The sequence below is a fragment of the Astyanax mexicanus genome, chromosome 24 (assembly GCF_023375975.1).
Source record: "Astyanax mexicanus isolate ESR-SI-001 chromosome 24, AstMex3_surface, whole genome shotgun sequence".
In the NCBI taxonomy this organism is placed as follows: Eukaryota; Metazoa; Chordata; class Actinopteri; order Characiformes; family Acestrorhamphidae; genus Astyanax; species Astyanax mexicanus.
Window position 1 is genome coordinate 26,090,324 of NC_064431.1, and position 16,363 is coordinate 26,106,686.

General features: G+C 39.6%; 1 protein-coding gene across 1 annotated transcript in view; it reads left to right on the top strand.

Annotated features, from left to right (window-relative positions):
- The first annotated feature begins 5,422 nt into the window (after positions 1 to 5,422).
- synpra (synaptoporin a) overlaps positions 5,423 to 16,363 on the top strand; it is a 44,015-nt gene continuing 33,074 nt past the window's right edge. The window contains exons 1-2 of the mRNA XM_015602563.3: positions 5,423 to 5,523; positions 5,628 to 5,693. Of these exons, the coding sequence (XP_015458049.1) occupies positions 5,506 to 5,523; positions 5,628 to 5,693 (84 nt within the window). The 5' untranslated portion in view covers positions 5,423 to 5,505. The remainder of the gene's footprint in view (positions 5,524 to 5,627; positions 5,694 to 16,363) is intronic.

Sequence of the window (16,363 nt, forward strand, 5' to 3'; positions counted from 1 at the left end):
AAAGGCCAACTGATAATATAAAGCTGTGTAAACATTGTGTATGTGTGTGTTTACATCCCTGGAGGGTCTTTTCTTACCACTGTAGACTGATGGTGGGGTATCTGACCTTGCATTGGCAGGCAAAGACACACACAGCTTCAAATGAACAGCATCTCACACGCTATACTCTGGGCCAGCCTGCAGGCTTCACTCTGACATGAAGCTGACTGATGGGTATCTGCAGGCGACATGTCATCCTAGAGGAAACTGTGTGTAAGCACATCTTCACAAGCCTTTCGAGGCAAGATCTAGAACGATGAACACACACACAAAATGAACAGTAACCCATATGCAGCACTGTAGGCTTAGTAACCTGCAGGTTTCACTTTGACACAAAGTCACTGATAGGATTCTCTGGGCTATAAATGATCCAGTATTGTGTATTTAAATGAACAATAGCTCTGGAAAAAATTGAGAGCGCTTAAAAATTTAGTTTCTTTGATTTTACCAAATTGAAAACCTCTGGAATATAATCAAGAGGAAGATGGATGATCCTAAGCCATCAAACCAAGCTTAACTACTTAAAGTTTTGCACCAGAAGTGGCACAAAGTTACCCAAAAGCAGTGTGTAAGACTGGTGGAAGAGAACATGCAAAGATTCATAAAACTGTGATTAAAAACCAGGGTTATTCTACCAAATATTGATTTCTGAACTCTTCTGACTTTAAAAACTCACTAAGACTTTATGAATTATGTCAGGTCTGAAAGTTCTGCATCTTTTATTTCAGCCATTTCTCATTTTCTGCAAATAAATGTTCTAAATGATTATTTTTATTTGAAATTTATGTGAAAGTATGTGAATGAACTTTAAAAGTTGGCTTGGAAAAATGCGCTATCTAGGTTTATAGGTTTAAAAAAAAAACCTTAAAAATGTGTGTTGTATGAAAACTGTAGCACAAGTAATGCAGTTATCTGCTTCCACGTCCAAAGCTGTGGGAGGAGTAGCGTTTAAAATAACACAAATAAAATAAGAGGAAAAACAGTAATTTGGCTTTTCCAAGCCAACTTAAGTAATATGAAAATAATTGAAAGGAGGCTTTAGCACCCTGTTGGGTGACTCCTAGATAAAAGATAAGATAAAGTTACATAAGATACAGTTGGGCACGTTTTTGGCACATTTGCCCACAGATGTTGTAGCTGGGCCTGTAGAAGCTACACACTCGTTGCCTTAGCTAGCATCCCAGCAGTCGGTCTCATAAATGCTCACCTGCTAATAAATGTGGCAATCAAGTATTCTCAAGTGCAGTTGCATAGACCCTTAAAACAGTTATGATGGAACTGGCTCTCATCAGGACTGCCCTAGGAATTAAAGTCCAAGAGTTTCCTCTGTTGCACAGGAGGTTCATCAGTTCATCAGAGGTACCAACTTAACTGCACCCCATATAAGAGCACCTAAAAGCTTTAGGTTTTAGGTTTTTAGTATTTTGGTTTAACACTTTTAAGTTACTATATGATTCCTTGTGTTGTGTTCCTTCATAGTCTGGATGAGTTAATTAAACATTAAACGAAATGGTGTGTGCAGCTTTTGACTAGTACAGTATACCAAGCATTAATATGATCACAGTATGATGTTTTGTCCACATTGTGCTGTCCTGGTGTGTTGGTAAATATAAAATTAGCTGTGTTTTAAGTGCTTGCCTTCAGTTGGCATCATTTAAGCCAAGCATGGCCTCTTTCTTTCCTTCCAGTTCTCCTGCCTGGAGGAAGATTACAGTCCAGTTATCACAGTCCGCTGTGGGCTAGGCACCAACACCAAGCTTTTAATAAAAATAGACGTTGTGTACAGTACCAGCCAGCATGCTGGGGTTAGTGAATTCAAATGAATTCACCTCCACAGTCCAGTCATTTATATTCCACGCGCTCGCTGAATTAACCTTTATTTACCGTTACATAATAGTGCATAACGTGCCCCCACTCTCTCTCCCTCTCTTATTTTCTCTCTCTCTCTCTCTCTCTCTTTCCCTCTGACTCATTCTGTTTCATCTAACAACTTAGTAAGGGCTTTCTAGGAGCTGTGGAACTTCCATTCATGCTGCTTCTTATGTTTCTTTCTTCCTTCAGAAACTAGACTACACTGTAAAAAAAAAACATTTCCGGAAAACCTGTTACTTTCTTTTTATAATATCTTTTTTTTATTATTATTATTGTACCACCCATTCAAATGCTACTCGGCTGTATATCTCACATCACTGGTGATGCCACAACACAAGAAGGGTGAAGACTACCACGTGCCTCCTCCAATACATGTAAAATCAGACTCCGCCTCTTTTATAACTACTGCTGATGCAGCATTGCCAAGTAGCATCACATCGCGTTTGGAAGAAAACGCAGCGACTCAGTTTGGAAACATCAGCTCACAGACGTCTTGTGCTGATCGACATCACCTTAAGAGTGATGAGAGGAAAGAGTGCCATCTAAACACCCAGAGAGACCAAGGCAAATTGTGCTCTCTCGGGGCTCCAGCAGCCGATGGCAAGCTGCATGACTGGGATTCCAACCAGCGATCTCCCGATCATAGTGGCAGCACTTTAGACCGCTGGCCACTCAGAACCCCAAAAATGACATTTTTTACAGACATTTTCTGTTACAAATTGTCTGTACTGTTACTGATTACGAAGAACAACTATTAGATTAACCATCAGATGTGATAAAATCCATTGATTAAAAAAAGGTAGGTCAACTAGATTTTTACACTGTGTATCTATCATTTGTTCAAGATTATAAACTAAAAAATATATATTAATAATTTATATATATATCTGCTGCTAAAAACCTGAATCAGCTTATGAATTACTCAGTAGGTGTGTTGGAACAGGGAATCACCAAACTGTGCTGTTCTACTGCCCTCTACCTAAAGCCCACTTTAAGCCCCTCTCTCTCTACTGGGGACTCCCCACAGAGTAAAATAGGACAGTGGTTATGTTATATAACTGAGACTTTCAGTCCCACTTTCAATGAGCTGGGGTAGACAGACTATATACACTTTACACAAGTAGGAAATACAGTACATAGAAGGACAAAGTATTGGGACACCTGTCCATTTATATATTTTTCTCCCAAATCAAGCATGTTAACTCTTTAAACCTTGGAAATACAGCTCTGGGCAATTAAAAATTATGAGTTTATTTGATTTTACCAAATTGAAAACCTCTGGAAGATAATCAAGAGGAAGATGGATGATCACAAGCCATTAAACCAAGCTAAACTGCTTGAATGTTTGCACCAGGAGTGGCATAAAGTTGTCCAAAATCAGTGTGTAAGAGGAGAACATGACAAGATGCATGAAAACTGTAATTAAAAAACAGGGTTATTCCACATAATATTGATTTCTTGACTCTTAAAACTTTATAAATATGAACTTATTTTCTTTGCATTATTTGACGTCTAAAAGCTCTGCATCTTTTTTGTTATTTCAGCCATTTCTCTTTTTTTTTTGGAATTTGGGAGAAATGTTGCCCGTAGTTTATAGAATGAAACATTATACCTGTAAATAGCAAAATTAAGTTCTTAACTCTTATTATTGCAATTGTCCCATGATTTACATTATTTTCATTGACCCTATAATAGAACGCTGTGGGTCACCGCAAAATATGAAAAACTGTTATTAATAAGATTTTATAGTAGTTTCTGCATAATGATTAATACCAGTATAATACAAATAGGGTTCAAAGGGTTACAAACAGATTGTCCTACTTTAATTGGAGTAAGATTTTTTGTTGGTCTCTACTGTCATAAAGAAATATTTATGGGATTTGATTCCATTAAAAAAAGGAATGCAGAATAAAGCAGCTGAATGCATTCATTAAAAGGAGCATCTACGACCATTTAAATATATTTGGATTATCAGATAATATTCACTGTCTTACACTGTATGTATTTTATACTAAGCACACTAGGTATTTGTTAGGCTTTATTGTCATGATATATATTCACTATATTCACTGTACCAAAATACATAAAACACAGGAATTCATTCATAATACAACTCTTTTTTTCAGTAATAAAGTGTGAATAACTGTTCCCGTATTAGCATTTATTTCAGACGCACTGCGCTCGATTTGTTCCACGTGGATAAAAACAGCTCGCGCTATAAGCCTTGTTTTGATTTCTTTTACCCGCCCGTTTTCCGGCTGAACGGACCAGTTGTGCTATGATTGGCTAGATGCGTTCTTATGCTGTGATAGTATTGGCTACTTGTATCCCTTCTCCTGTTGGCTACTGGCATTCTTCATTCCGTGCTAGGATTGGTTACTTGGCTACACCCTTAACCCAATGTTTTATTTTTTCCAATACTATAGAGAAACACATAATGAACCATACAGTAGTTAAACAAACAAACCAACATAGTCAGCATTTGGATGCACTTATCTGAGGTTAAGCTGTTAACTTAACTGGTTCTGAATCAGTGAAACTGATGAGAGCCAGTTTCATCATTACATTTATGATAGTCTTTGTGATTGCACTTGAGTTTTTTTCTGGATTGACTGACTTTTTTTTTTTTAATTAGTTCAGTAGTTACTCAAATATATTGGCTATTACCATCCTTAATCCTGTGCTATGATTGGCTAGTACTGAAATATATTAGATACTATCATTCTTAATCATGTGCTATGACTGGCTAGTACTTGAGGTCTTTTCTGGTTTAACTGATCTTTATTTATTTATTTTTATTATTTACTTACTTGAGTAAGTTTGCCATAATATATGGATTCGAACATTACTCAAATATATTTGCTACTAGCATCCTTAATCCTGTGCTATGATTGGCTACCCTCGTGTGTCGGGATTGGTCACTAGCATTGCTCCCTCTTTTACTATACTTCACTACTACCATCCATCATGTCGTAGAATTGGCAACATCCCGTGTTCTGTGCTATGATTGGCTATTATCATCCTACATTCATTCTTTGACAGGAATGGCTACTAGCGTTTCTCATCCTGTATAATGATTGGCTTGTAGATGCCTCTTGCATCAGGATTGGCTAACAGCATTCCTTGTCCTGCATTATGATTGGGTAGTGGTTGCCTCAAGAACTCAGATACTCAGATAGAAGACCTATGAATCTGTACTATGAATGATCTTTATTATTATTCATCCTGTGCTATAATTGGCTAGTAGTTGCCTCTTTTGTCAGGATTGGTCACTAGCATCCGTCCTCTTACTATTCTATACTTGACTACTATCATCCATCATGTGCTAGGGTTGGCTACTAACATCCACTCATCCACACACTCATCCTATCTCCTGTGCTCTGATTGGCTCTGAGTTGTGTAGTGCTTTGGCTCTGATGTTCACTATAAACACTCACCAGTGATTGAACTACTAGCCAATCAGAGCGCAGGAGGGCGGGGCTCTGCCTGAATACGGGTGGTAAAGAAAGCCCGCGGTGCCACAGTCAGTGCGTTCCTCGCTGTTTACGCGTTCCCACACCGATCAGTGCGCTTTTTTATCGTTCAGGAGCGAGAATGGACTCCGCTAATCAGGTAGGTCGCCGACCACGATACTTTTTTAATAAATTAAGCGAAGAAAAAAATACGACAAATAGAATAAACTGGTTTTCTCTTCTGGTTTGTATATTTTTTTCCAGATCGTTGCCACTGGGACATTTCAGGTGCTGAAAGTGCCACTGGGGTTTATTCGCGTTTTGGAGTGGGTGAGTGCGCGCGCGCGCTCGTGCCTTTTCTATCCATTCATTCACAGCAAGTTGATGGGAATTAAGCTGATAATGGAAAACAGGGAAGGCACTGTACTGGGAGATGTGGAGTAGTATTTGAGGCGACAGCCATGTTCAATAATAACAGCGCGCGCCAGGCTTTGATGCTCCATCATGCGCGCGGCGAATAACGTGTACCTTATACAGTGCAACGTGGCGTTTGCTTGAACCAGGGTGTATTGGGGTCTTTTGGGACATTTGGGGTGTTTTGTGTGTGTTTTTGGTATTTCAGCGCACTGATGCTGGAAAAGTTCCTTTTTAATGATTGATGTGGTCCCATAAACAGGTACCCCATCTGAAAATCCAGAATTTTAACCAGTACATTGTATGTTTTCCATTGAGTTTAATGCTGGTTTTGCTGGTCTACAAGCATAATATATTTCTTATCAAACTAGACAACCGTTAAGAACAAGCATGACCAAGCTGTCAGTATTAGACTGGCTGCCATCTCAAACATGGGCTACAGAATTTTGCACAACCAGGCTACTAAATTGTGTACATGTGTACATCTTTTAAATCTTTTACACAGGATATGCAATCTACATTTTTATACATGGTCTAATTATTTTGTGCATGGTCTGAATATGTTATTTCTTATGTCTAACTTGGGCTACTAAAATTGTCCATGGGCTACTACTTTGTTTTTATACACTGAAGGTTTTTTTCTATTACTATATTTCTTCTACAGACCTCTAAATTGTGTGCTTGGGCTGGCTAATATTAAGATGGGCTACTAAATTTCTTCAGTGGGCTACTACATTCTTTAAACAGGATACCAAGGTTTGCTAGTAAATGTCATCCATTGGCTACAATAGCTTCACTATTTACATAGGATATGTTATCTCTCCCTTGGGCTACTAGAATTTTTCATGAGCTACTACTTTGTTTTTATACACTGAAGGTTTTCTTGCTATTACTATCTTTCTTCTACAGACCTCTAAATTGTGTGCTTGGGCTGGCTAATATTAAGATGGGCTACCAAATGTTTCAGTGCTACTACATTCTTTAAACCGGATTCCAAGGTTTGCTATTAAATGTCATCCATTGGCTACTATAGCTTCACTATTTACATAGGATATGTTCTCTTCTAATTTGACTACTAAATTTTTTCCATGGGCTACTACTTTGTTTTGTACACTGAAGGTTTTTTTTATTACTTTATTTCTTTTATAGACTACTAAATTGTGTGCTTGGGCTGGCTAATCTTCTAATCATATTTCTATTAAATCTGACCCATCTATGGGCTACCATAGCATCATTGTTTACAAGGGACATGTTTTATGTCACACAGGATATACTCTTTAACATGGGCTACTAAATGTCTTCCTTGGGCAACTACAACATTTAGACTATTACATTTTGTGCATGGGCTGCTTCATCTTTATTTTTCTAACACATTTCATCCATGGGCTACTATAGCTTCATTATTTACACAGAATATGTTGTATACCATACATGATATACTTTCTAACATGGGCTACTATTTTTTTCATTGGGCCACTAAAATGTTGGGCTGCTTCATCTTCATATTTCTAATAAATGCCATTCATTGGCTACTAAAGCTTTGTCATTTACACAGGATATGTTGTATTCCATACTGGATATAGTTTCTAACATGAGCTACTAAATTTCCTCCTACTACATTGTTTAAACAGTCTATTAGATTTTGTGAATGGGCTACTATAGCTTCATTGTTTACACAAAATATATTGTATCCCACAAAATATACACTCTCTAAATTTCTTCTGTAAGCTACTAAATTGTTTAAACAGGCGACAAAATTTTGTGCATGGGCTGTTTCATCTCCATATTGCTACCAAATTGTATCCATGGGCTACTAAAGCTTCACTATTTACACAGGATATGTTATCTCCCAGTTTGGATACAAATTTTTCCTCTGGCTTCTACAACTCTTTTTCAATGCTTTCAAAGTTATCTGTCACCTGGGCTTCTAAATTTCTTGTATGGGCTACTACATCATTTAAACATTCTCTTACATATACTACTACATATTATATGCAGGCTACATTATAGCTCACATAGGCGACTATACAGCTCTGGAAAAAATGAATAGACCACTTCCGTTTCAGAATCAATTTCTCTAATTTGACTATTTATAGGTATATGTTTGAGTAAAATCAACATTGTTGTTTTATTCTATATAACTACATTTCTCCCAAATTCCAAATAAAAATATTGTAATTTAGAGCATTTATTTGCAGAAAATAAGAAATGGCTAAAATAACAAAAAAGACACAGAGCTTTCAGAACTTAAATGATGCAAATAAAACAAATTAGCATTCATAAAGTTTTAGGAGTCCAGAAATCAATATTTGGTGGAATAACCCTGGTTTTTAATCACAGTTTTCATGCATCTTGGCATGATCTCTTCCACCAGTCTTACACACTGCTTTTGGATAACTTTATGCCTGCACTCCTGGTGCAAAAAATCAATCAGCTTGGTTTGATGGCTTGTGCTCATCCATCTTCCTTATGATTATATTCCAGAGGTTTTCAATTTGGTAAAATCAAAGAAACTCATCATTTTTAAGTGTTCTCTCGACTACAGCATTTAAACAGGTTACTACTAATTATATTATGGCATTTCTGCTTGACTGTGTTAATGTCAGAACATAATTAAATGCAATTAGATTAAGGTTAAGAGACTCATAATATAAAGGCAGACAGGTACTATGAGTGTGTGTGTGTGCGTGGTCAAGCAAGCGAGGAACAAGTTAGCAAAAGTTTAAAAGAACACATTGCACGTGTGTGTGTGTGTGTGTGTGTGATAGAGAGATTAGCATATTCAGGAATCAGTTAATAAGTCATACATAATTAAGCAAACATATGTAAGGCAGTGCAGTGTGTGTGTGTGTGTTCTTATATCGTGCAATCGTGTTTTTGGTTATTCTTTTATATGGGTGGGTATATAGAAGTTATGTATGAAGAGATCCAGGCAATTGACCCAAAACATTATGACCACTCCCCTACTATTGTGTTTATGTTACCAGAACAGCTTTGTTCATCAACAATTGCCATTGATGCCATTTGAGCCAGTGATGGTTTAGTAGATTCAGCAGAGGATGGACAGGTGATGGACCGATTGCTGCCTTTGCTAGGACTGGCTACTAGTATAACCCAGGAGGAGATGGCTTATGGGTTACAGTGTTGATGGTGTGGAATCCATGTTCTGTTACGTATCCTTCTAACAACCCCAGAGCCAATAAAGTAAAGTATGCTGCTCTGGTGATTTCTTGGCATCAGTAAAACCACAGTAATCAAAGGTCAGCTCGAGTTCAGAAACTCCCTCTGGCGACGAGTGACCAGTGATTTGTTACGACGAGAGGCGAGAAGTCTCTGCCGGTGTGAGCACAAAGTCAGACTTACACACTTACAAACTAACCTTAACACTAACCATGCTGACATTTACACACACACACACATGCACACTCATCATAAAAGGCGCAACTTAGGTTTAGTTGACGCCTGTGAGAGTGTGTGTGTGTGTGTGTGTGACAGGCTGGAGCTTTCACTCTCTGGCACTCTGTCAAAGGCTGGCCAACAAGCTTCAAAAGGGCTGCAAGCAACTGCCATGAAGTGAAGCAGAAGCAGTTCTGTGTGTGTGTGTGTGTGTGTGTGTGTGTGCGCGCGCACATAGGCATATGTTGTTTTAATTGGTTTTACATAGATCCATCCACTCAGCGTACAGCAGTTTTAACTCCACACATCACCTCTAACATCATAGAAAGATAGATGGATGGATGGATGGATGGATGGACGGACGGACAGATAGATAGATGATAGATAAACAGATAAGCAGATTGATAGACAGACACATATGCAGACAGATAGACAGACACAAAAGAGAGACAAATAGACAGATAGAAAGACCGACAGAAAGATAAATTGACAGGCTAATATGTATACAAAAGATGCATCTATAGAAAGACTGGTAAATAGGCATATAGATAAATAGCCAGACAGACAGACAGGAAAATAGGCAGATGGATAGATGGCCAGACAGTCAGAAAGACAGACAAATCAACAGGCTAATATGGATACAAAAATAGGATGGATACTTAGACAGACAGATAGAAAGACAGACAAATAGACAGGCAAATAGGCAGATGTATACATAGACAGACAGATAGACCAACCTTCTAACATCATGGATGGATGGATGGATGGATGGATGGATGGATAGATGGATGGATAGATGGATGGATATCTACGCAAACAGGTAGATAGATAGTTAGACAGATAGACAAGATAGACAGACAAATGAACAGATACAAAAAGCATACAAAAAGATAGACAGGCAAACATGGATACAAAAGATATCTATAGAGACAGAGAGACAGTTAAATAGGCAGATGTATACATAAACAGACAGATAGACCGACAGGTAAATAGACCAGATGGCTGGATAGCCAGAGAGATAGACAGACAGGTAGATAGGCAGATTTATACATAGACAGACAGATATACAGACAGGTAAATAGTCAGATGGATACATAGACAGACAGATAGGCCGACAAGTTAACAGACCAGATGGATGGATAGCCAGAGAGATAGACAGACAGATAAACCGCCAGATGGACCAACAGGTAAATAGGCAGAGAGACAGACAGGCGGTGGTATATTATGCAGACAGTTGACTGCTGTTGTTGAACCAAAACACATTTCTGAACAACGCCAGATGAGTCAGGCAGCGCTGGACGAAAACCAATAGTGTATTTTTATGGAGAGGTAATTAACCTACAACTCTAAAATGGGACAGTAATGGTGCACGTGTGTGTGTGTGTGTGTGTGTGTTATAGAGGAAAGCGTTCAGGCCATCCGCTCAGATTTGAAGCTCCTCCAAACCGTGGCTCTGCTAATCCCTGCATTCAGAACAGGGTTATAGATCCAGGCTAATCCCGGACCCTCAGAGTCCCCCCAGGACCCCTCGCCCCTTCATTCCCCAACACAGGGGCTCCCCAAGGTCAAAAGGTCAAGTGGGTCCACTCGGCTCTGTTTGGATTAAAAAATTCCCCAGCAGTGGGCTGTGAGATATGTAAGTGTGGGCGGGTTTAAGTGTGGGTGGGGTTTGTGGTGATTGGCGGTTGGAGGTTGGGGAGCTGGAGCTCAGTTCTGCTTCTCCTGAGGGATCCAGTCTCTGCTCTCTGTGTTTGAAGTGTCCTCAGCTCCAACCAGAGGCTTATCACCCCCAGCACACTCTGCACTAATCACGTTTACTACACAGCTCTCTCTCTCTCTCTCTCTCTCTCTCTCTCTCTCTCCATATACCTCTCTCTATCTTTCTGCCTCTCTTTATCTACCTCTCTGGCTCTCTTTTCCTCTCTATACACAGCTCTTTCTCTTTCTTACTCAACCTCTATCTTTCCCTCTTTCTCTCTCTACACAGCTCTCTCTCTCTACCTCTCTCTATATATACCTCTCTCTATCTTTCTGCCTCTCTTTATCTACCTCTCTCTTTCTCTCCCTACACAGCTCTTTTCTCTCTTACTCAACCTCTATCTTTCCCTTTTTCTCTCTCTACACAGCTCTCTCTCTATCTACCTCTCTCATTCTCTCTCTCTCTCTCTCTCTCTACACAGCTCTTTCTCTCTCTGACTCAACCTTTATCTTTCCCTCTTTCTCTCTCTCTACACAGCTCTTTCTCTCTCTCGCTCAACCTCTATCTACCTCACTTACTGTCTCTTTCTCTCTATACACAGCTCTTTCTTTCTCTCTACCTCTTTCAACCTCTCTTCCATTTTATACACAGCTTTCTTTCTCTCGTTAAGCCTCTACCTGCCTCTCTCACTCCTTCTTTCTCTCTCTACACAGCTCTCTATCTATCTCTTTCACTCTCTCTTTTCTCTATACACAGCTCTTTCTCTCTCTTGCTCAACCTCTGTCTGCCTCTCTCACTCTTTCTCTCTATACACAGCTCTTTCTCTCTTTCTACCACTTTCACTCTCTCTTCCTTTGTATACACAGCTCTTTCTCTCTATACCTCTCTCACTCTCTCGTCCTCTCTCTCTCTACCTCTCTATCTATCTCTCTTACACTCTCTTTTTCTTTTTCTACACAGCTCTCTTTCTCCCTATTTCTATCTACCTTCACTCTTTCTTTCTTTCTCTCTTTTGCCTCTATCTTTCTCTCTTTTGCTTCTCATTTTTGTGTCTCTAAGCTTACTGGTTATATGACATTTTTCTTCTTTTGCTGTCTATCTCTTGCTCTGTCTCTCTCTCACTTTCTATAGGTCTGTATATCTCCCTGTATCTTTCTTTCTTTCTTCCTTTTTCACTCTCTTTTTTTTTTTTTTACAAATCATTACTTTATTACTTTATTGTAAGAATTTTTATTGTAGTTGGAATGGTGTTGCTGTGTGGTTGTCATGGGTTTCTAGTTGGTTGCTATGGTGATTGATATGGTACTTCAAGTGGTATTTTAGATTATTTCTGTAGTGTTGCTAAGTGCTTGCTTTGGTCTTGCGAGTGTTGCTAAGTGCTTGATATGGATATGGCATTGCTAGATGCCTGCTATGCGATCTTGTTAAGTGGAAACCATTTGTCTTGTCAAAAAGGCCTGATCCAGAACCTGTTCTTTGGGCCTGTTCAAAAGGCTCCTGGTCACATCAGCCCATCCCTGAACGCCTGGGTGGATCCTCCAGGGCTGTGGACAGATGTGGCTGAGTCAGAGAAGAAAGGTTGGCTGTCACTGCCTGTTGTCTGGTCCAGAGCCCACGGCGATACTAGACCCCGAGTTCACGTCCCGTTTGAAGGGACGCAAGTGGGCGGGGGAGACTCAGGCAGATTGGATCTGATCACATCACCTCACACGCTGCTTTTCTTCCTCTGAACGCACAGGGCAGGTTGAATGTGTGGGGGTGAGCTGTTCAGAGTCAGACAGTCTGGGTTTTAAAGTGATGGTTTGGTCAAAAAACGAATCCCAGATTTTGTTCAGGTTTAGAGTCTTAAGTTAGGCTCAGAGTGGTCCAGCGGGTTAAGCGCTGTCACTACGATCAGGTGATCAGCGGTTTCGAATCCTGGTCATGGAGCTAGCCATCGGCTACCGGAGCCCTGAGAGAGCACAATTGACCTTGTTTTCTCTGGATGGGTAGATGGCGCTCTTTCTCCTCATCACTCTTAGGGTGATGTCCACAGCACAGGGCGTCTGTGAGCTGATGTATCCGAACCGAGTCACTGCGCTTTCCTCCGAGCGCGCTATGATGCTACTCGGTAATGCTGCACCAGCAGCAGTTTAAAAAGAGACGTTGGCTGACTTCACATGTATCAGAGGAGGCATGTGCTATTCTTCACCCTCCTGGTGTGTTGGGGCATCACCAGTGATAGCGGGAGTGCTGATGAGTGGGTTGGGTAACTGGCTGTGTAAATTGGAAAGAAAATGTGAAGTCATAAAATTATCCAAAAGCAGTGTGTAAGACTGCTCTAATACTCCAAAATACTCTAAATGACATTTTTATTTTGAATTTGGGAGAAATGTTGTCTGTAGTTTATAGAATAAAACAACAACGTTCATTTTACTCAAACATAAACCTATAAATAGCAAAATCAGAGAAACTGATTGAGAAACTGAAGTGGTCTCATAATTTTTTCCAGAGCTGTATAAATTTTCTATCTCTGTACCACTCTTTTTTGTCTCTCTCTCTTTTTCTCTGTCTCTCTAACATGCAGACAACATCCACACACATCGGATCGCATCCCGGTCGGGTGGCCAAGTCTGACAAACCACTGTGACAGTCACCGCAGGGCAGGGGAGGGGAGGGTCTACGCTGGGTCACGTGACCTAGTAGCCATGGAAACTCCACAGGGAGATAGCAACCACGGGAAAGAGGGACGGAGGGAAAAAAAAGAGTATTTCAAAAATAAATTGAGATTTTATGCCTGCTTATGGTCAGTGGAGCATGGAAGCAATGCCTGGATCCAGCCTGGCTCAAACGGGCCAAAAAGCATCTCCAGCGCAGGCACGTCACGTACAGGCTTTACACGCTGCCAGCCAGAAACGCTTTACTGCCACGACCTCGCTCACGCTCAGGCCTTTATTATCTCCCACAACTACACAGCTGACCAGAGAGATTCACCAACAGAACATCACTGTATCGGGTTTAACCCTTAAACATATTCAGAAGATACAGTGTCTTTTAACTCACCTTTAAATCTTTAGTATACAGTGCTCCCCAAATTTCTTCTGTAGACTGAAAAAGTTTGAATTTGACATTAAAAGATGAATACTAGACAAAAGATCAACATTCCATTTGCTTTTATTTTCCAGCTATTTACATCTGTATCTGATGCACAGTTCATAAGATAGCACCTCCTGTCTAAACCCGAACCATTTTACTCGTGAGCAAAAGTGTTGGAACACGTTATTGTCACGTGTGTTTTGTTGCCCAGGTGTGTCTTAATACATTAATTATTCAAACTTATATTATGCCTGTGCAAACGCAGCATTTATAGTTATAGGAGGAAAACCTGTCTATAGATGAAATCTATAAGAAAAAATCCATTAGAGCCATTGCACAAATATTGGCCATGGCCAGTACAGACTTTGGAAGAAGAAGAAGAAGAAGAAGAAGAAGAAGAAAGTCGTCACTGGTGTACTAAGTAACAGGTATTGAACAGGAAAAATTGTGAGTGCTGTAAAGAAAGACCCTAAAACATAAAACTGTTACTGACATCAGCAACAACCTCCAGAGGGCAGAAGGGAAGGTATAACATTATCCTCTGTCCTGCCATTTAACGAAAATACAATTGGTGTATTATTTTTTTACGTAAAATTTTGGGAAACTGTTTGGCCCTAACACCCAGTGAATAAGGTTAAAGAGCCGAAGATGATTTTTTTTAATTCAGCAAGTTGATTGCAAAATCTTGCAGGTGCAATGCCTGTTAAAGGGTTAAGTACTGCTTTTACACTTCACTCTAGTGAAGCATTGAAATAAAAAAAAAATTGCTCATAAACAATGATGAATAAAATGAAACATATCGAATATACATGCAGAATTTTTTTGACAAATCATTTTGGTTGCAGAGCAATTAGTGTGTACTTACTTTAGATTGTTACACACTTCATTCACTATGTTAGTACAGGAATGCAAATATCTCTATATCTTATGCGCGTGTGTGTTTGTGTGACTGTGTGACTATCTGACTATTTTGTGCATGCCTAGCTGGCATAAATTGCCAGTTGTTAACTCAGTCCGATGGTTGTGTGTGCCTAGTGAGAGAGGATGGGGACTGATTCCGCCCGAGTGGTCCGGTGGGATATTTTTACTCAGTGCGCACACACACACACTTACACAATTTGGGTGGCTCTTGAAAGAAGCCTTGCATGAAAAATAGGGGGAGGTTGGCTGAGGGAGGTGTAACGGATAACTTGGTGCGGGGGGTGTCTTTTTGCAGTGTGTATCTGGAGTGTGAGCATGTGCATTTGAGCATGTGTGTATTTGATCCTGTGTGTGTGTGTGTGTGTTATGCCTGTGTAAATCATATCTGTGTGTACGCATTGTGTGTGTATATGTTTGTTGTGGGGTTGTATATAATGGATGCCTCTGTGTGTGTGTGTGAGTGTGTGTGTGTACACGTTAAGCCCCTGAACTGGAGGTGCTTGTTAAGTGTGGCGCAGGAGTGGAACTGTTGTTCAAACCGAGAGAAAGATAAAGAGGTAAAAGACACTCTTCTGAACAGCTCACAGCCAGCTGAGTGCGTGTGTGTGTGTGTGTGTGTGTGTGTGTGTGTGTGTGTGTGTGTGTGTGTGTGTGTGTGTGTGTGTGTGTGTGTGAAAGGCTTGATGACCTGCAGGTGTGCTTTGTTCTCTGTTTCACTAAAGACGTTGATTAGATTCACCAACACACAGGATGCTCATTAACATAACATACTGTACACCATCACCAGACTCTACCGTTTCTCTCTCTCTCTCTTTTCACTGTATCTATCTACTGTATAAATTTAAAATAAAGTATCTATTCTATCGGTTTTCCTCTCATGATGTTTTTGTATATTTGAGTGGAGGAATGAATGGATGAAAAAAGTAAGAGACCACCTAAAAATGATTTTGCCAAATTGAAAAACTCTGAAATGTAATCAAGAGGAAGATGGATGATCACACAAACCATCAATCCAAGCTGACCTGCTTGAATTTTTGTACCAGGAGTGAGTAGCATAAAGTTATCCAAAAGCATTGTGTAAGACTGGTGGAGTAGAACATGCCAAAATGCAAGAAAACTGATAAAAAAGGCAGGGTTATTCCACCAAATATTGATTTATGAACTCTTAAAACTTTATAATTAGGAACTTGTTTTCTTTGCCTTATTTGAGGTCTGAAAAAAGCTCTGCTTCTTTTTTGTTATTTCAGCCATTTCTCATTTTCTGCAAATAAATGCTCTAAATGACAATATTTTTATTTTGAATTTGGGAGAAATATTGTCTGTAGTTTATAGAATAAAAAAACAATGTTAATTTTACTCAAACATAAACCAATAAATAGCAAAATCAGAGAAACTGATTCAGAAACTGAAGTGGTCTCTCATTTTTTTCCAGAGCTGTATATGAACGAGTGAATTGTTGATTTGGTAGATGAATAGTTGGTTGGATGGGGTAATG